At 39.4% G+C, this 20,776-nt stretch overlaps 2 protein-coding genes across 3 annotated transcripts; both read right to left on the minus strand.

Annotated features, from left to right (window-relative positions):
- Positions 1-311: 311 nt before the first annotated feature.
- LOC130912223 (galactose-specific lectin nattectin-like) lies at positions 312-4,650 on the minus strand. 2 transcript variants are annotated; one of them, XM_057830142.1, is made up of 8 exons: positions 4,585-4,650; positions 1,716-1,866; positions 1,522-1,584; positions 1,338-1,359; positions 1,161-1,246; positions 877-1,017; positions 695-806; positions 312-561 (listed from the first exon to the last, which is right to left on the minus strand). In XM_057830142.1, the coding sequence occupies exons 3-8, from the start codon at positions 1,582-1,584 to the stop codon at positions 497-499; spliced, it is 489 nt and encodes a 162-aa protein (XP_057686125.1). In that variant the 5' UTR covers positions 1,716-1,866; positions 4,585-4,650; the 3' UTR covers positions 312-496. The 2 variants fall into 2 exon arrangements, with proteins under 2 accessions (XP_057686125.1, XP_057686126.1); XM_057830143.1 differs by having other exon boundaries at positions 1,764-1,866; positions 4,585-4,640.
- A 948-nt stretch (positions 4,651-5,598) lies between these two features.
- Positions 5,599-19,388, minus strand: atp6ap1a (ATPase H+ transporting accessory protein 1a). Its single transcript, XM_057830100.1, has 11 exons — positions 19,207-19,388; positions 17,492-17,618; positions 17,336-17,410; positions 16,980-17,173; positions 16,645-16,685; positions 16,476-16,561; positions 12,064-12,213; positions 10,782-10,939; positions 10,528-10,578; positions 8,457-8,694; positions 5,599-6,153 (listed from the first exon to the last, which is right to left on the minus strand). Exons 1-11 carry the CDS (start codon positions 19,323-19,325, stop codon positions 5,944-5,946), a joined length of 1,449 nt encoding a protein of 482 aa, XP_057686083.1. The 5' UTR covers positions 19,326-19,388; the 3' UTR covers positions 5,599-5,943.
- Positions 19,389-20,776: the final 1,388 nt, after the last annotated feature.

Consider the following 20,776-nt stretch of genomic DNA (forward strand, 5'->3'; position numbering starts at 1 on the left):
ATATTTACATTTTGCCCCACTAAATTTTCCACTCGCACAACTAAAACCTCCAGTTCGGACCTATTGTTAAAAATAACAAATAAATAATAAAAGTTAGAGTGGCGCACAGATTTTCAGGATGTGGGCTGAGATTAAATACACTATTCCTTAGAAGTTACAGTATATTAAACTAAATTGTTGGACAAAGCCCACTGTCCCATTGTTTTGGTTTATCCTACTTTTGAGTTTCTGTTATAAATGTAACTGTTCTGAAATCTAGACTTTATGGGACTCAGTATTACAACACACACACATAGACATTTGATGCACAGATTCCTTCATTTATTGGAGGGATACCAACATTGTTAGAGGAGAAAAAGAGAAGGAAAAACAATTTAACTGTAGTCCAGGTAAAGAAGGACACCACTTAAAACTGATCCAAACTAAAGGGAGGCATCAAGGTGGTCGAAAAGATATTCCAGGGAGTTGCAGGTGTGACGCTTGGAAAGCTGATTCTTTACCACAGGTCTTTGGCGCAGAGATAAGTATTTTGATCTGCGCAACCATCATCATTCCAATTGCCTGTTCAAAGAAAAAAAAAAGGCAGGGTTTAATTATATAAATAAATTGTGAAGCCTCAAGACACACTCCAGACACATTAACATAAATTTTAACTCAACAATTTTTCAAAGAAGTGAACAATAAGTATTTATACCTTCATCATCAATCTCAGCACAGTCTTCCCCGTCCAGAAAGTTATCTGGCTGGCCAGTTCTGAAGTTTTGGAATTTGGATTTCTCGCCATCAATCGAGACAAAGGTACCCTCCTACAAGACATTTTTAAATTTTGTTATAATGAATCACGGCAACAAATGCATTCTCTGGTTAATGTTTTACCTTAATTGCATCATGAAATCCAATCCAGGTGTCCCTAACAGCACCTCCATTACCATTCCGAATCAGTTGGAAAAGAAGCGCATCTTCCACTGAATTGCGAACGGGTGCCAGAAACGACCCATTCATGTTGTTGCAGGCTTCCTGTTGGGAGAGGGAAGAGACGACAAATAGACAAGCATTAAATTCATCATGTCTCTGCTCTATTGGGTAGAAAATACTTCAAAGACTTCTTGAAGAGTCCATGATAATATTTGGACGAGCTACTGTGTGAAAGTCTTCCTCACCACTGCATCTGTAAAGTTGAGTCGAGTGTTTTGGAAGACAAAACAGCGGTCCATAAACCGAGTCCAACCAGTTGGGCAGCAAGGAACTGTAATAGTTATTTTCAGATTATTTAGAAAGCCAAAAAAAGCCAACAAACACACATTTCAAATGGTTCTGAACTAGACGCTATTACTCACTTGGCACGGTAGCCACTGACCACTGTAAAGATAGAGCACATTGTTCATATCCAATCACAAAGCATCAATCAAGTGTAGCAAAATGTATTTCATGAAGTCATTCAGGAACTGACAGGGATATTATGAATTAATTAAGACAAAGGTGGTTAAAAGAGTTGATTGAATTTTCAAGAATTTCACTTACGACTCCAGTAAAGAGTCCACTGATCCCACAAAGGAGGAGCAATACGCGAAGAGCAAATGCCATCTGTATAACGACAGAAAATTCTTCACATTAACCACTTGATACTTCAATTTGAATATGAAACTCACATAGTTAGGATTTCACAGCATGAAAGGGAGCATGTAGAGATAGCCTGTAAAGCTGTGTCATGTTACCTTTGCAGTCGTGATGCCTGTTGCTTAAAGGATGTGTTATGAACAGACCTTGAGCAGTCCTTTTATATATCAGCTCTGGAATGTTGAACGTGCAGCTCATGTCATGTGACGTATCAGACGGGTTCTTGTCCACCGCAAGCAAACAATGGCACTACAAAGTCATCAAAGTACAATTAATCTGTGGTTTCGTTTTTTTCATTGGTCCCCTTCATCTGGCTGTGATGGAAATGAACAATGTATTTCATATTTAAAATGCTCGTTGACGCGTTGCTCCCACCAGAAGATCCAGAACTCAACTATGGAATGAGTGAACCAAAATGTTTTTAAAATCTCACGCGACTTTTCACAAACATTCCCCACCAAGTCTAATCACTAACATTTTGTTTTACCCTTTGTTTATTGCTTGATTGAAAGTGTGTGAGGGAAAGGAAGGCTTTAGAGCTGTATGTTTGATTCAAAGTGTCAGGAATGCAACATCAGATGAGACGTTGAAAAGGCAGGGCGTTGTTCTTGCACAGAAGGAAGGGTACTTTGGTTAATTAGTTAAACTTGACTGCTACACACCCATGTTACGCCCTGATGGTAAATGGTAAAAAGAGAGTACTGATATAGCACATGTATCTCCATATTTTTACCATGCTCAAAGTGCTACACATTGGCACACACATTGACCTTTTTCCGCACACATTCACACACCAATGGTGGTGCTCTCCAAGTTATCAGATGGGATTTTGTGGAATCTAAAGCAAACAATGAGTTGGCAAAGTGTTTTCTGATGCTGTGCTACTTTGCTACTATTTACTTAGCCTTGACTGCTGAACACTCTAGAGAAGGGATGCAACTTGGCAGTACACACAAAATATTTGCAACATACTTGCTCATTTGCAAGGAAAGATTCCTCGTGTGCGCAAATTGACCATACTTCATCTTATGTTAACCACAGAGTTCTTTGGAGGTGGCTGTGTCAGACTTGTGTGCCATATGCGTTGAATAGCTTGAAACATTCCAAACAAGAGGGAGTGCAACCACAGGCGGACTCAATTCAAAATCTTAACATCACACATTGAATACGTAATAACCTCTAAATTAGAGTCACAACACACCCAATAATCAAGAATCCACGTACAGTGACATCAATGCTGTTTAGTTGCTTGGTATGCCATTGAATGACTTTTGTAATGACTTGATGGGAGATACTCCCATGACATGTTTGTCAAGGCGTAGTCTTTACAGTTTCTTGACAGCACATCGTTAGGGGTCTAATTACAATTTTAAGTTTTACTCACTGATTTGTCGATGGTGCCAAACCTATGGCAAGTGGGTGAAATTTTGGACATCCTTGGGTATACCCAAACCTTTATATGCATCATTATCATTACCTATTTTTGGCATAAAAGGAAGGAAAATCATGGTGTGGCCCCTGTCCTAAACTGCAGCTACCTATGTTAAGAACCTTTCAGCTATTATGGAATAAGAAGTCTACATGTTAATAAGCAATTTGATCCGTCAAGATGTTTTTGATTTGATTTTATGTTATGAAATCAACAAACGGCAATTTTTAGTCCTCCTTGAACTGTTTTTGAAATTCTTTCGCGAAAAATAATGTGCAATGCATTTGTTTTATTTTTGTTTGTTTTTTTGGGGGAAATTTGTCGTGGTTTGGAAGTTTGCTCAAATAACTCAAATTATACTCCAGTGGTAATAAATTATGCTGACTTTCATTTGGTTTGATTTAGGGTTGCCAGCAGTCCCAGCGAGGGACATCCGGGAATTTAATTACAAATTACTTAACGGGCACAAATGGAACTGAAAACCTAATTAGATAAGATGAGAACTAAAACACAGGGAGGAAACCCACAAACACCCAAAAATCCAAACACAGACCACAACAGCTGTCTATATCGATGTCTTACTAAAATCATTCTGGATATAATGAACTCACTGTGCGGATCATATACTGATGACTTTGAAAAATAGTTTGTTTAGTGGACTGCAATGTGCCTGCTGTCAAATGCTACGGTTTTTAACAGATGACACTCATGGATGAAATTGTGCGTCATATGGCTTGATAGAGAAGAAACACCACACTGTAAAGCAGACATGTCCAAAGTCCGGCCCAGGGGCCAAATGTGGCCCGGGGTCAAATTTCATCCGGCCCCCAGCCTCTTTCATAAAATCAATAACGTCTGGCCCGCACACAGACTTAATAAATTGGTCAGCAGGACTGCTACCAGCATATGAAGTAGCTTACATACTAAATGCTGCTCATCATTAACCCACTAAAAGGCAGCAGCACTCTAAGCAACATTACCCCGTGCGACCTTTTACTCCCAATTTTCTAAAATGGCGACAATCAACAACAAAAAAATTGACTGCGACGGCCGACGCTTCAAGGATAGGTGGAAATTGGACAATTTCTTCACTAAAATACGCAACAACTGTGTCTGCCTCATTTGCAAAAAGACAGTCGCTGTTTTTAAAGAGTTCAATGTGAGGCGATATGACCAAACAAGACACGCTGACATATACAAGATTACAGGGAAGATACATAGCGAGAAATTGAAGCAACTTGAAGCTAGTTTAATTTTACAGCAGCAGTATTCCGCAAGAGCCCGAGAGTCGAAAGAGAACGCCACAAAGGCTAGTTGCAAGATTGTTGAAATTATTAATTTAAAAAAATAATAAAGCAAATGTGTCACACATTATGGCTTGCTAAAATTTGCTTAAATATATTGTTCTATGTAAAGGACGTCAGCCAAGGTTGGCCCCCCACATTTTTACCACACCAAATCTCGCCCCCTTTGCAAAAAGTTTGGACACCCCTGCTGTAAAGTGTTTGATCAATTATTGAGCTAGCTATTGAACATACTGTACTGTGTCCAGGTTGATGTGGATGTGCAACGGTACAGTTGCCGTTTGATGCGAGTGCGCTTTGAACAACCAAATGGCACATTTTAAAGACAGTGTGAGTCTCTGAACAGATGGGGTGTAAAGGACCACATGCAATTCCAATGCACCCTTGATGTAGAGACCTTCTGTGACATCACAAATGATGCTGCAATCGGAAAGGGGTATTTCAGAATGAGTCACAGGTTACCAAAATGGACTTATTTTATTGAAAATGAATGCCAGTTTAAAATTTTGAATCTCCTGAGTAAAAAAACAAAACAAAACAAAAAAACCCACATAAAACACACATGAAGTTCGCTTGTTTTTGTAATGTCATTCATTGTCATGTTAAAGGCCCTTTCAGTTATTGACTTCAAAATAAATCACCTTAAAAAACTCTCAGGCTTGGGAAAAAGAAAAATATTACATTGAACCAAATCGGGGGAATCAGGAAGTTGCTCTAACAGTATGACATTCTTGGGGTACAGGACAGTCAGATGCCCATACTTGATAAGTTGTCCTGTCACAATGTTCTTTTCTCTCACACTGAACAAAGTTAAAGCTGCAGGATCTCGTGCAAGTCTGGCCCATATTGAAGGGGGAACAATGCTATCTGTGCAGCTTTTGCCCATCTATTGAACAGCTAAGCATTGCCTGAACAGAGCTGAAGTCTTGAAATGAGTTCAATTGGTGTACCGTCAGTTCCAGAAAGATTGCAGTGTAAAAACAAGTGCTTCTCCATGTCATCAAACCATGAAATCTGCATCTTTATCCTAATCTTCAGCAACATTAATCAGCTTCTTCATTGGTCCATGCTCCCAGCTTTCCAGCGCTCTGGTACTGAAAGAACAATACTGCATAATATTGGATAGCTGCGCCCTCCGGTGTGCATTAGAGAACATTACAGACTCGTGAGTATTCAAACGGTTTCCTCACAAGGTTTTTATTGACATTATACCACATTCACAATTATTCCCTTCTTACAGAATATGTATTCCTTTTTTCAAAAAAAAAAAAAAAAAAAAAAAAAAAAAAAAAGACCAAATACACATACACACACAAACTCGTACACCAATAAATATTATTTTATACAATAGATATTTTTCCTTTTTCCACATGGGAATTATGCATGCCATTAACAACTTCGTGCACAACCTTTATTACTTGAAAACAAAGATGATTTAGGATACAACATCTGCACTTAGTCTATACCAGAAACACAAGCCAAAGACCAGTGTGGAAAGGGTTAGGATGGGAATATATTAAGGAGGACAGGAGGGGGGACATGGGGTGGCTAAACAGATAGATGCAAGACTGAGTTGTGGTGGATGTTAATACTTTACTCTGTCTGCGGCACAGAGATAGCGGGACCTTTGGGGTCGTCAAAACGGTCCATAGTGCGGAGTTGCATGATCATGTGAAGCCCGTAGGTTAACACTAGGACCATGAGGAGACTAGTCATCAGGCCCATCCAGATACCAGGCGAGAAAAATCCGGCACAGTCTGAGGCGTATGAGAACTTGCTGCCACTCACGTTGAAGCCTTGAATCTGTTGAAGTGGCCACACGAATTATGAATTAATGTTTGCATTGGGACACCAAGTTGGAGAAACACAAAATGGAATATATATTAAGGCTGTACAATACAAAAACTAACGATACGATTTGTATCATGATTCTTGACCCACGATTCGATACACAAAACAATTATTTAAATGTGTAAACTAGCGGTGCAACGATACAGTTAAGTCATGGTTCAGTATGATTTTCGATACGAGGGACACGATTTTCGAATTGATTCAATACATTTAATGCTCTCAAACAAAAAATACAAGTGCTATTATTATTTTTTAAAATCTTTTTTACTTTTTTTATTTTGCTGACAAGCAAAAATAACAATGCCATCATATAAACATGCATTTTAGTGTACAATATATATGCTCTTACATCCTACTGATCTGAAGAAATTTTGTATAAAAGTGTTGAGAACAATCTTTACTGTTTGTAAAGTAAAGCGGAGCACACTGTTGATTGCTACAGCTCTCTTAGCAGCTAGGTTTACCACATGAGCAAAATATCCTATTTATGATCCAAGTCCATCTGTGTCAGGTACTAAATTAACATTATTTGCAGCATTATCTATCGTCACTGGTATGGATTGATTTGGCCTGCTTAACTTCCATTTATTCCCGGCGGTTTTTAATTCATCAATGTAGTGTATATGGAGTACGTGTCGTAACCCGACCCGAATTTCGGGCAGGGTCGGGCCTAAAATGTCAATTATTACGTTCGGGCCAGGTTTCTCTCTCACCAACTTTTTTGTAATAAATATACTGTATATTTATGTATGTAAAGTAAAAAGATGTATAGATGTTAAACTAAGGAATACTATTTGTTATAAAATAAATAATTTGGATGAAACAGAAGGCGCTGGATGTGAATTGCGAACAGGAGCTGCGCGGAGAGGCGCGTCCATGTGAGCACAATATCCGACACAGAAATATATTCAACAAACTTTTCCAGCGTTATTTTATTGTGTAAATGCATATATAAGAATTATAAAAAATATGTAGACTATTTAGACATTTAAAAAAACTTGCTTTTTTTTTCTGCCAACGCGAGGAAATTAAAACAAATTTCAAATGGGCTGCTGCATTTAATTGCCAAAGAAATGTAACATGAACTATCCAGCTCGTAGAGCAGACACATAACTATAAAAGATATAGATGTTTATTGAATATGCATATACAGTCTTATTTAATTAGGAGAATTCTTTACAAAAGACAGGCTTTAATTAGTTTTTCCAAGCAGTGCTCTGTCCAGGTCTGACTGACGCATTGCAACCCCCCCCCATTTCCTCCGTCTTCTGAGTCCTCACAAATAAAACATAAAATTGCAGGGATTTTCGGGCTCGGGCCTGCAAATCAAGTTAATTGATCAGCCCGGGTCGGGTTTTAATACACGCGGGCCCAGGTCGGGCTGGATTTTTTTAAAAAAAAATTTAACACTAAAACACAAAATAAATCAATCATTATCCACCCCTTCCCCGAAATGTATAAATGCTTTCGTGAGGATTTTGCGTTTAGCCAAAAATGAAGAGAGAAAAAAAAACTTCGGCAGCTTTCTACATCAAACGTGTTGTGCTGATTTAAGATTACAATTTATTTTCCCTCTTCGTAAAAACATTAATGAACAAATTAACCCTGAAAATGTCTCCAAAAACCTGCATAAACTTTGTAGCACACATACAGTGCCTTGCAAAAGTATTCGGCCCCCTTGAACCTTGCAACCTTTCGCCACATTTCAGGCTTCAAACATAAAGATATAAAATTTTAATTTTTTGTCAAGAATCAACAACAAGTGGGACACAATCGTGAAGTGGAACAAAATTTATTGGATAATTTAAACTTTTGGCTGAAAATAGTTTTCAAATGCATTTTTTGGAGTCTCAAATTTTTGTATTCACACACTTTTTTTGTGTGACTTTTTATTTTGAAAATATATATTTTGATTGAAGCATTTTTTTTTAGATTGAATGATAAAGACACAAATCTACCTCCATACATTTGATAGTGCCCACTCTGTACATTCGCCTTAAATTTCCTATTAGTGATCAATGATAACTACTTCTCCGTCTGTTTTGGGTTGCGGTATTTTTCCCTTAATGTCGGTTGTTGGTTTAGGCGCATTACCTAACGCTGACATTGATTTATTTTTTTATCTCAAACATATTTGCCTTCTGACTGTGTGCACCGAACCGTGATGCCCGTACTGTGACGGTACGGGATGAATACAAATGCCGTTGCACTCTTTAAATATATCCATGTACAGTATATATATTTAGAGATCTTACTTGGAAGTCCTCAAAGGTGACCCTCCACTGATTGGATGGATCTTTGGATGAACGTGGGACAAGCTGTGGCCAGCGGAAGCTGCTGACAGACTCGCAGCGGTACGAGTACTCGACAGGGGCATAAATGTTCCTGCTGCCGTTAAACGTTGCCTTGGTGCCATCGTACTCCAACTCAACGGCATCCATAGTGAACCAGCGACGGGCTGACACTTTGTAGTGGCGTTGGCTCAGTGCAAAGCTGCAAAGACAAACAGTTTTTCTTTGGCTTTTTACATATCCACATACAGTCAACTTGACATGTTCATATCTGATATATCCATATCTGATAGTTAGGAAATGTATTTTGATTGAACAGTTATTAAAGCCTTTAAGGTTGTGAAGCTTCATGCTGTTTGGTGTAGTATAGTATTCTTTTGGCATTAGTATAGTATAGAACACTTAATTGTACCACAGTATAGTAACGTCTGATATTAGTCATTCATCTCTATTTTGGAGTTTCACAGGTTGGGATTTGGTCAGAAAAGTATCCCTTTTGATAACAGGTGCACATATAGCATCACTGACTACTATAAAATGTGCTATCTAAATGTAAAATGCATTATTATTTTCAGTGGGGAACTTTGAGGGCCTACTATGCCTTCAGAGGGCCTATAGAGGACCAAAAAATATATATATATATTTATATATATATATATATATATATACATATATATCTATATATGTATATTAGCATCAGCCATTAATGCCATTGAAAATCCCATATGAGTCGATCTCTACTATATAACTTTATAGTATAGCATAGAATATGGTGATATACAGGTAGGCCCCGGGTTACGCCATCCCAACTTACGTGATTTTGACTTTTGCCATTTTGTTTCCAGTCGTTTTTTTTTTTTTTTTTTTTTTTTTTTTTTAAAGTAGCGTAAACAGTACCTTATTGTAACTGAGTATCTTATGTCTTACTTATCATTATGACTGTTCTGCCCTTTGGCAAAATTTGTATTTGATTATAATGTTGACTTTTGTTTTGTGATGCATGATTTTATTTTGGCGCAGGAACTATAGACCAGGTAGTACTTCACTTCTGAACGCAAGTCAAAGTGCATGTATACACAAAGAAGAACGTATTTGCGCACATGAAGAAGCGCTCACGCACACACACGAGGAAGAGTGCATTTGTTCCCACAAAGAAGTCGTGCAGTCGAGTGCGAGAGAGAGGCAATAATACCCAACTGCAGCCCAGAGCCAAGCGATAGCCGCTACAAAGCATGCCTCATACAAACCACGCCCCTACAAACTATGCCCACATGATGCTTTGGTGGTAGCATCCGATGCGTCTCATAGATATCACATGTATATAGAACTAGATGCAAAATTACAGACTCAACAGGGTTAATAAACAGCCACCATCAAAAAGCAGTGGACTTCTCAGTCAGCAACTCTGTTGTAGCGAACCTAAGGTCAGTAGCTTTTTATTTAAATACTCCTAAAATGGCAAAATATTGACTTGAATCCATCTTTAAATGCTGAAACAGTTTAAACACTTTCACATGTTGAAAGAAGATAGAAGGGAAATAAAGCAATAATGCTATAACGGGAGCAATTTTAACTGAACTTCGCAATTTGAACAAATTTTTTGCACCACCGTACCAACAGCAGGCCACATTGGGAGTGGGCGTAGTTTATATGAGGCGTGGTTTGTAGTGGCTGTCGCTTGGCTCTGGGCTGCAGTCAGACCCTTCACGAGAAAGAGGAAAGATTACAGCTTAGTTAGCTGTCTAGCTAGGATTTAGCTCTAACGTCTTGGCGAGGAAAGTACAATGACGTATAATACATGTTTTTAGATAGTTATTTTGAGATTTAGGGGGTATTTAGAGGTCTTTAAGGGGTTAAGTCCGATTTACGCGGAAATTCGGGTTACGTCGCCAACATAGGAATGGAAGTCGTTCATAACTCAGGGACTACCTGTAGAGTATAGATTAGTACAGTGTCGTGTGAAGACTGGATGGATTGTGTTTTACCTTAGAAATTCCACTGAATAATTCAAAGTATTTGCTACAAGCAGACTCACATTAGTTTGAAGTTGCGGTGTCCAAGAACATTCTCATAGTTTAGGACAAGTCTGTAAAGAATGAAATAATTAAAAGTCAAGTAAAGACCAAAATGAAAAGACGCATCATCGCGATTTAGCTATTTCTCCCAACCAGCCATTCAATTCAACATGCTCAACAGAAATCCGAGTCGAGGGATTCCTGAATAAGAAACCACAAATAAGTGGGTCACTGTTTTCAAAAATGTCCAGACGTGTCTATCTCATTGTGCTACCTTGCTTTAGTTTTGTCGCAGCTGGAACCGTGCATCTTTGGACTAATGCCCTCGCCAAAGGTGGACGGGGTGAGATCATGTGACTCCCAGCGGCCGCTGCGGAGGATGCTGACAGACAGACCTTTAGCCCAGAGGAGGATACAGCTGCTCTCACCTTCCTGCGCATATACATTGTGAAACACAAGTATTTACCTGAATAAGTCAAATTATTGAATGAAAGCTCTTGAAATCGTTCTCTTTTTGAGCAAATGTGAATTTGCATATTAAGAATTTAAAAAAAAAACTTTTTGAGTAAAGTCCTCATTAAACAATTATAATAATTTTTTAAAAAATCACTCGTTTTTTTAGATTGTTGGTTTAACTCAAAACCGGATTATAGTGTGGACTGTTTCCCCCCCCAAATAATTAACAGAACTAGTTCATTTTAAAATGTAGGAACTGAAATGGTATGTAGGGTTAGAAATAGTTGCATATAAAATTATTTTTATGTTTAGGAACATCATTTTTTTGAGTACCAGAAGGCATTATTACTGTGCAATAGTAGTAGTCGTAGTAGTATTAGAACCAGAAGTACGATAATAAAACAGCAGAAATCCTGGTGTTTTTGGAGTGTGTAAGAGACATTGCCCTTGATTTTGAACTAAATAGGGCTGTGCTACCCTCTTGTGGCATCAAAGAGTACCTACAAACGTTTTGGTGGGCAGAGATTAAAGCGTTGCCTTTTGGTCACTTCCTTCTTGAGTGGCTTTTGTTGTGTTTCATGCCACGATCAAAGAGTCTGCTGTCCTTGACGCTTAGTTTTGAGAGTATATAAATAGATTTTTTTACAGCGACTATCAAACATGTTTTACATTGGTAGACATGTCAGTTTTCAGAGCATATAGGGGAAGAAAAAACAGTCACACACTACAAAATCATCAAAATTGTATTAGAGAGTACTTACACAGTGCATTTATCTGCACATTTTTGCCATGCTCAAAGCGCTTTACATTAGCTTACATTCACACAGCAATGGTGCTGCTGCCATGCTAGACGCTGCCAACTCACTGGGGACACATTAGAGTTCAGTGCCTTGCCCAAGGGCACTTTGACAGTTGGCAGTCCTAGCCAGAAATTGAACCGCCGACTCTTTGGTACCAGGACAACTCAAGTTATCTACTTTGCCACAGTCGCCCTAAGGACATATTAAATCATTTGACCTTGCTCAGAAGAGGCAGAATCACCCCAAATGTTGAAACATTAAGTGTTTGTACAAATAAACGAAATAATTGCAATAAAAGACCTTAAACTCCACTGGAGCATAGATGCCAGCCTTCTCCCTCATTTTACGTTGCCTCTCGCGCTCTCGCTCCCGATCTCTATATCCGCCTCTGGCCTGCAGCAGCGAGCGTCCACCTGCCACTGCAGCCTCCATGGAAACTGACGAAGCCCCCTGCGAGAAAGGACCACATTCGTATGCAAGTAGCGATGTTGGCTCATTGTCTGTCTCATCACAAACTACCAACAGTATCAGCAAGTGTTGCCAAATCCATGGCCATTAGTGTTGTTTTTTTTGTCTCTGTATCGCCTCTTACATTCTAGATCTGGGGTCCCCAAACTACGGCCCCCGGGCCGGATACGGCCCACCTCCACATTTGGTCCGGCCCCCTGAGCAATACCAGAGAGAGCATTTTGACGACCCCCCCCCCCCCCCAATAGTGTTATTCATTTCCTGGCTTATTTCTGTGAAGAGGGGTTATTTGGTTATTATCTATTTAATTAATAGTGTTGTTGTAGGAAAGCCCTATTGCATGTTTGTGCTTTAGTTTAATCGTTACTACGCTGGCCCTTTAAGGAAAGCGACGCGCCCACGAGTCACTGTCTCTCCTCCCTTCACTGCCGGTGTACACGAGTCACTTTTTCCTCCTTTCACTACCTGCGGTTCGTTCCTCAAGCTGCCGTCCTGTTTAGTGGAAATCCAAGTGTTCTGTGTGAATGAGAGAGGTGGTAATATTGCAGAAGTGTGCCTTGGCAGTGCATAAACACGTTTGGCAGATGAGTTACCTGCTTAGGGTCCCTTGTATTCGTTAGCCGCCACGAGCTAACCGCTAGCCGCCGTGTGCTAACCGTTAGCCGCTAGCGCTAATCGCTAATGCTAATCGTTGGCCCCTTTGGCTACATGGTGGAGGCTGGATTTTGTTTGTTGCCAATTCACTTATCTAAATTGTTATTTTCCTGCTTATTGTGTATGCTCATTATTGTGAATGATTAGCACTGTATGCATTATGTAAGCAGTGTATTTCATTTATATTACATTTAATGTTGTTCCTGTTAATTTAGATATGTTTATAATCAGGGGTGCACATAAGTGGTCCGCATGCGCGCATGCGTACTGGACGTAGACAAACGCGCTGGCCCTCAACGGGTTCCATACGCTTTTGCGTACCGATGGCTGACCACTGTATTTGCGGCGGACACGAGAAAATAACTTCTCAAAATGTCGATGAGGCAGGCCACACTGAGTAATTACTTCCGTGTTCCCCCACCCCCCTCAAAAGACAGACAGACGACAGAGACGTCACCGGAGCTACCGAAAAAAAGGATTTTTGCTGAAAAGTGGCTGCAGGAGGTACCGTGGCTAGAAGTAAATGATGCTCGCACGGAAATGCGGCACAAAATGTGCCGTGAGAATCCCAATGTCGCCGATAAGAGCAGCGCATTTTATGTAGGGTCGAAGAATTTCAGCCATCCAAACTTTGAAAAGCACGAAAAAACAGAGAGCATGTGGCAATTAAGCAAACTATCAATGTCAGACAGCACCGTACTCGCCCTATGGACAAGTGGCGGAATAAAGGTGATGAAAACAGCGCCATGCACTGACAAACGTGTTTTTGCTCGCATTTTACAAAGCTAAACATGCACGTTCAATGAGGTCTTATGAGGAGGACATCCCACTTTTAAAAAGGCTTGGAGTTAATGTGGGAGCCGCATAATGCCCTTTATTTTGAATTGGTGCGTTTATGTTTATTTTTTTACATTTCACTTCAAAGTAAGGGCAATTTTGTTGTGCCAGTTGATGTAAATCAGGCATTAATTGTTAATATAATGAATTAAAGTTAATTGGCTCTAAGTAAAGCTTGTCATAAATTTATCGCATTAGGCGGATCGGCTCTCAAGCTCAATGAGGACCAAGTCACATCTCCAGGTCCTCCTCTGAGAACCTGGGCAAAAAAATTATGTGCACCCCTGTTTATAATACAGTATATGTTTATAGGTTATATATATTATATTACTGACATGTTATATGGTTATCTTGTATTCACAGAAACCACAACAAAATAAATCTCATACTCATTTCATCATCATTAAAGGAAACAAATAAATCCTGAACGTCCCCTGATGATTCTCTGATCGGAGTCACAACTCCATAGTGTCGCCGGCTTAATACCACACACCCACAGAGGGATCCCCAGTCAAATTAACCCTCTTTTTCAGTTATTATTATTCTATAATATATTATTATTTTATTTACTTTTGTTCTGTGAAGAATCCAAAAAGGGTTATTTGATTGTGGCCTTCTGAAAAACAATAAATTTTTACATTTAGGCACTCCTGCAATCGTCACACTTTTTCTGTTACAAACTGACCCCGGCCCCTCATCAGAGAAGGGAAAAGTTATGTGGCCCCCACAGGAAAAAGTTTAGGGACCCCTGTTCTAGATATGATCAAATATGGTTATTACTTTTGCTGTCTTTGTGCTGCTCCCTTCTTCCCGAATGGTGCGGCATATGCATTTTCCTCTGAAATAGCGGTGCTTGCGAACAGTGGCATGGCATCTTTGTTGCAGGTTAAAATTTTTAGTCTGGTACGAGTACCAGTGCTTAACACAACACAAAGCTATCAGGATAAATGCAACATCGCATAGCAAAATGAGTCGGAAGTCACACATATATATTCCAAGATTAAGGGAAATAATGGTTCAAGGGGTATAATTTTCAAAATTGCAGTATCCCCACAAAACATTTCATTTTGTATCAATTCAAAGTTCAATTATCATGAAACAAACATCACAAAGTGTTCAAAAATCGTATTTTGTATAACAATCGCCCATTTCCTCACCATTTTCATAAATATACACACAGGGAATCAATCTCCAATTTATGGGTATCAGTATGAAGATTACATTTTGCTAAATTCGGGTCCATTTAAAAGCTGTGATTTTTTAAACTAGTGTACAGAAATATATACAGTATATATATGTATACATATACATATATACAGGTAGTCCATTCCTACGGTGGCAACGTAACCCCAATTTCCATGTAAATCGGAATTAACCCTTTAAGAACCGCTAAATAACAATCCAAAAACTTGTATTATAGACGTTGGAGCTAAGTCCTGGCTAGGCCACGAGCTAAGCTGCGAAATGACAATGTCAAACGTCCGTGTGGTTTGTGGACTTTATTCAGCTGCTCATGACATCAACACTTGCAGAGTGTAACTAAAATAAATATGAAATTAAATCAGTTTCATCTTCAATGACAGCAATTCAAATTTGCATTTATAACTAGCTGCTGATACAGTAATAACAATCCACACAAATGATTTGCATCTATCAGTTAGCATCCGCACATCATCAAAAACAATCACACAAACTCGCCCCAAGTATTTGAACACAATTGAAAACTGACAATAAACAGCAACAAAAGGTGTTATATGTAGGTGTTGCCTCTGTGGTTGCTTTACAAGCAACAAAGGTGCATAAAGGCTTTTCTTTCTTTCTCACTCGGCTGCGTGACTTCTTCGTGGGAACAAAACAAATGCTCTCTTCCTTGTCTGTTAGCGTGCCCATGCGCTCTTCTTGCGCAAATACGTTCTTCTTCGTGTGTACATGCGCTCTTACTCGCGTGCCATTATTACTACCTGCTCTACGCGTCCTGCACCAATACAAAAGCATGCATCCCAAAGGAAAAAAAAAAAAAAAAAAAAAAAATCAACATTATTAAAATAAAGGAAAAAAACAAAAAACTCCGGCATCCATAAGTCAGAATCACGCAAGTCGGGTAAGTCGTAACCCGGGCACTACCTATAAATATTAATTGGGTTTTTTTTCACCTTTTTCCTTCAGGAGTATATAGTATTTATAAATTATTAAAAATTACGGTAATTCTACTGTCCATCATGAGCCAAAATAAGGCAGGGAGTGCATTAGCATGTTCCAAAATATTCCATTTACGTCTACTATCACTTGTTGCTAACCCATAATGCCAGCCTCCGATTAGTCTACAGCTAAATATTTATCAAATATAGACTTTGATTGGTCTTTTTTAACACGCACACATGGGGATCCTGATTCTATGGTCATAAAACACCGTTTTCATGAACTATTTTTTTAAGTATTCTCAATGTAAAGAAAATGGATTAAGAAGATTGAATGTCTTTTTTTTTTATAGAAGACAGAAGTTGCTGGCAGTTTGAATTCGCTGCTGTGTTGCAATTTGGATGGTGCTGCAAATGTATTGTGGTGGACTGATCTGGTGTCTAAGTACTTTGGAGATAATAATGGATGTGAAGGTAGTGAATTGGCAGAACTTTAAAATCATGCGGTTGATGTAAAATTAGTTGGAATGACAGTTATGGTTCAAGCTTGGACATTGTCTCAAACAGATGATGACAATGATATGTTCTCAATGCTGTTTGGGCATGTGGACTCACTCTAGACGGTTGCAGTGCGGTGTAGATGGCCGTGTATGGAACGGACTGGCCCTTCATGACACTCACAACCTGGCCCATCACCTCATCTAAACAAAGCCATGTGAACAAGGTTATTTAAGGTCAGCTGTTTTCAATCAACGACAACACATTCGTATCACAACTGACTAACCGTTGCCACTGAGAACGTCTTTTGCCGACATTAGATCAGACCTAAAAGAAAAAGATACATTAGCACATTTGACAGTGTAACAACTCTCAAAGTCTTTAAAAGCAATGATTTCCAAATATAGTACTTTCCAATTTCACCAACTGTAATTGGTGTGAAACTGTTATTGATTAAATATATAAGACTGACATATAGTGATAAGCAGAACAATTAAGTGCTCTTCTACCAGATGGCAGAATGTACAATTAACCTGTGTATCCCTTTTTTGTATTTATAAAATAGATTAAGGACTTTGTGTTCAACTCTCCTCCCTCCTCCTCCTGTACTGGTGTACACACCCGATGTAGTAGGGCAGTCGGAAGACGAGCAGGGCAGGTGAGGAGGCATTGAGCGTGAGCTGACTTAGCATGTCAGGATCCATGTAGAGAGGCGAGGTTTCCAGTTGCTCTTGCAGGTGACCAATTACTGCGTTGGAGGATGGCCAGGAAACGGCTGGAAGCACCAGCGTGGAGGAGGATGACCTCAGAGCACTCTACAAAAGAAAGCTGATTTCACTCCTGCAAGTCCCGCATTTTCACTGTCCTCTTGAAGCAGAACGTATTTTATTAAACGCTTATGCAGCGCCTCCCCTTGGTGTTCATAAGTCAACAGCACCGAGGAGGAGGTATAGAAACAAGTAATAAATTGAACAAACCTCCAAGTTTGGGAAAACGCTGTCCTGCTTATTTCCAAAAGCTCCTCCGTACAAAGTGAAATCCTCCACGCTCATCTTTAAAAAGAGAAGACCTGTTCTTGAACAGATTCAACAGAAAGCATTTACATATCTCTTTTAGAATGTCCATGAATGTACCTTGTCCTGAAGAAATAGAAGCACATTTCGGGGGCCCGTGGTTAGCATTTTGTCTAGGTAATCGGCCAGTTGTTGCTGCTCAACAATGTGACCTGCTGCAGGAGGTGGCTGGTTTGCTTGAGGGGTCCTGCAAAAATGAAAGAAACAAACACCATGAATGTCTCATTTGACTCAACTGATAAATTTCAAGTTTTAACATGATAGAGTTCCTGGTTTAATGTGACAGATTGCATGTTCAGGCAGAGAAACAGAGATGGGTTGGACATGCAGCAGTCCAGAGCAATGTGTATGGGAAAAAGGTGAAGTGTGGCTGGAACAGTTGGGAGAAAGGTGACTGGTGAGCAGGGGTTGCGTTAACCGGATATTTTCCGTCGTTGACCGGTTTTTTAAAACGGTGACGGAAAAAACTGAAGTCCGTCCGTCATTTTGACAGGTTGCAATTCACACCCCAGACCACAGGGTGGCGAGTTAGCATATTAATTAGCTATTCTCTCTTAATGCATGACGTCGTTGGCTCTTCTGTCAGAATATTGTAGCGTCACCGGGGTCTGGCGGCGGCACCGTGATTGACACATCAACGCGAGGTTCTTATTGGTGCACCCGGTGTGCCAGCGCGTCATCCAATTGATGGACAAGATTGCCGCCTGTGTATAGACCCCAATCACATGACGTCACAACTCCGCCCCCCTGACAGGAGCCGCCATATTGTGTGTCAGCTCGTCATGTTTACACATTACCGCTACGTACATGCCTCCTATTACGGCGTGTTTTTCTGCTCATTAATATTAATAATCAAAATGGTGAAGGCGTGTGTGGCGGTTGGTTGCTGTAACAGAGAAGATAGACGGAGAGACTTGAAGTTCTACCGTATTCTGAGAGACCCGAAGATGAGAGCGAGATGGACTGCTGTAATTCGACAAGAAATCTGGGCACCAAACGATCACCACAGACTATGTAGTAGTCTTTTTATATCTGGTAAGATGCATTTAATATATTATTTAGAAGATTTTGGGCTGACAACCACAATTAAGATCATTGTGTGACGTTGGTGATTGGGGTCTATATCGTTGCCTCTTTTTCTTTGGGGGCGGAGTTGTTGGCGGTAAGCAGAGTAAAAAGGGAGAAAAATACCATGACTTCCGTGTCTAATTTTTCGCCGCCAAGCAAGCGTTACAATATTAATTAAAAATGAATGAATACTAAATACTATTGAATATGTCATCATTATCATTTTAAAAATTTAAGTGACGGGTAAAAATAGACTATGACCGGATTTTTATGACCCTGTCAGTCAAAATGACAGACAACGAAAATGTCTAGCGCAACCTCTGCTGGTGAGATTTGTAATAAGAGAGTCAGACCAGACCCCTCTCAGTATTTTTGTCATTTCTGATGATGGAAGAAGAGTGGAAAACATGGTTGGGGAACACTTATAGGGAAGCAAAAGAGTGGACTGAATCAAAAGCACCTCTATTGCTTGCAGCACTTAATTTTAACAGTGTCTACAAGGTGCCAATACTTGTTGGGCATTTCCAAACAATGAATACATTCTCAAATGATTAATTTATCGCTCGGCCGAATCGAGGAAACGTGAACGTTTTTCACATAAGATGCTAGGTGTCAGGTGGCTTACCCAGCTGAGGCGCTCACAGACAGCCCCAGACATCCCTCTGTAAATAAAAAAACGAGATAAAAAAGAACATATTCGGGCTTACCATTGGTGCGTCCACAAGACGAGCGGCACCTGCTCCTCACAACTGCCCAGCAAGCCAAGCAGTAGGACGAGGAGAACCGCGATGATGCGGTGAAGGGTAAACGTCCCTTTCGTCGCCATCTTCGGTTATCTCAGCTGCTGACGTCACAGGCGGGGAACGAAGAGATGGGCTCGCCGCGCAGCCTTGTCAACGCAGGCGTCAAGTTATTTAGCAAAAGTAACAATAACATTTTATAGCAATGGTAATCATTAATTATGATTTAAAACGTATCAATAATCTTTATTATTATTATTTATGTCAACCAATCAAACTTTCTTGAAAACATTGCTTAGTAAATTCAAGGACTGATATGGGTTTGACTCTGACGGTCATTAATCAGTTGATAATGCTTGTCTATTATATTTCTGGTTGTTAATCAGTCAAGTAAACTTTCCCAACCGAGTTTCATTGGTAGCTTACATATAAAAACTCACACCAGAACCACCAGCCGAAAAGTCTATACTTAAATAATGATCTTGTATCAGTTTAATCTAAAATCTGGGTCTCCACTCAATTTAAAACAGGAAACAGGTGGTGAAGTTATTTTTATCTTCTGCCATCTAGCGGAAGAGTATTAAACTGTTCGGCCAATCTGCCTGTCAATGCATACTGCTGAGCATTGAACAAAATAAGATGGGGTAACCTCATCCTGAGTAAAATACAGGCTTGTGAAAGTGTTTGGGTAGCCCTGATAACTTCCAGCACGTTTTTTTTTTTCACCACTCAAATATTAGTGTTTGTCTGCTATATGATATATTTCACCAGAATTGCTGCTCCATACAACCGATGATTTACAAAGGACAATCTCATATCATCAGGGGAGCCCAAACCTTTTCACATCACAGTATTTGTTGCTTGGGAGCACATACAGTGTATAAAAATGTGTTGCTAAATCACTGCTTTGCGACATGTAAATGAGCACCATGTCTTCAGCAATGCTCAATTTAATTGTTTTTATAACTGTACAGGGCTTTTCTCAGGCAGAAAAAATTCAGAAAGCCATCCATTCATTTGATCTGTTTTGTTATATATAAATGAAGTCACTGGTAGTTGTTTAGGAACAGACTCACTCACGGAAACCACCTGGTCGTGTTTCATAAACTAGTTCCTCTCTCTTCAGGAGCATGCTGTTAGTGTAAGAAGTGCCAATCAGATGTATTGATGTAAACAGATAAAAAAGAAAACAACAAACAAATTCAAATCAATCAATGGCATTTGCTGAACCTTTTGTAGTTATAAAGTCCAAGAGGTTCTAATAATGATGTTCTGTCTTCACATTGAATCCACCAGGAAAATATTGTTACTTCAACTATGTCACTCCAGAAAAAAAAAAAAAAAAAAAAAAAAAAAAAAAAAAATATATATATATATATATATATATATATAGATAGATAGATAGATAGATATATAAACTTTATTGGCATGGACACTGAGCTGCCAAGGATTGTTATTGTTGTGTTTAACAACAGTAATCAAAACAAGAAATATGTACTGTCCTAAAAAAAAACAATTAAAAAAAACGTGATCATCA

This window comes from Corythoichthys intestinalis, chromosome 2 (assembly GCF_030265065.1).
Source record: "Corythoichthys intestinalis isolate RoL2023-P3 chromosome 2, ASM3026506v1, whole genome shotgun sequence".
Classification (NCBI taxonomy): Eukaryota; Metazoa; Chordata; class Actinopteri; order Syngnathiformes; family Syngnathidae; genus Corythoichthys; species Corythoichthys intestinalis.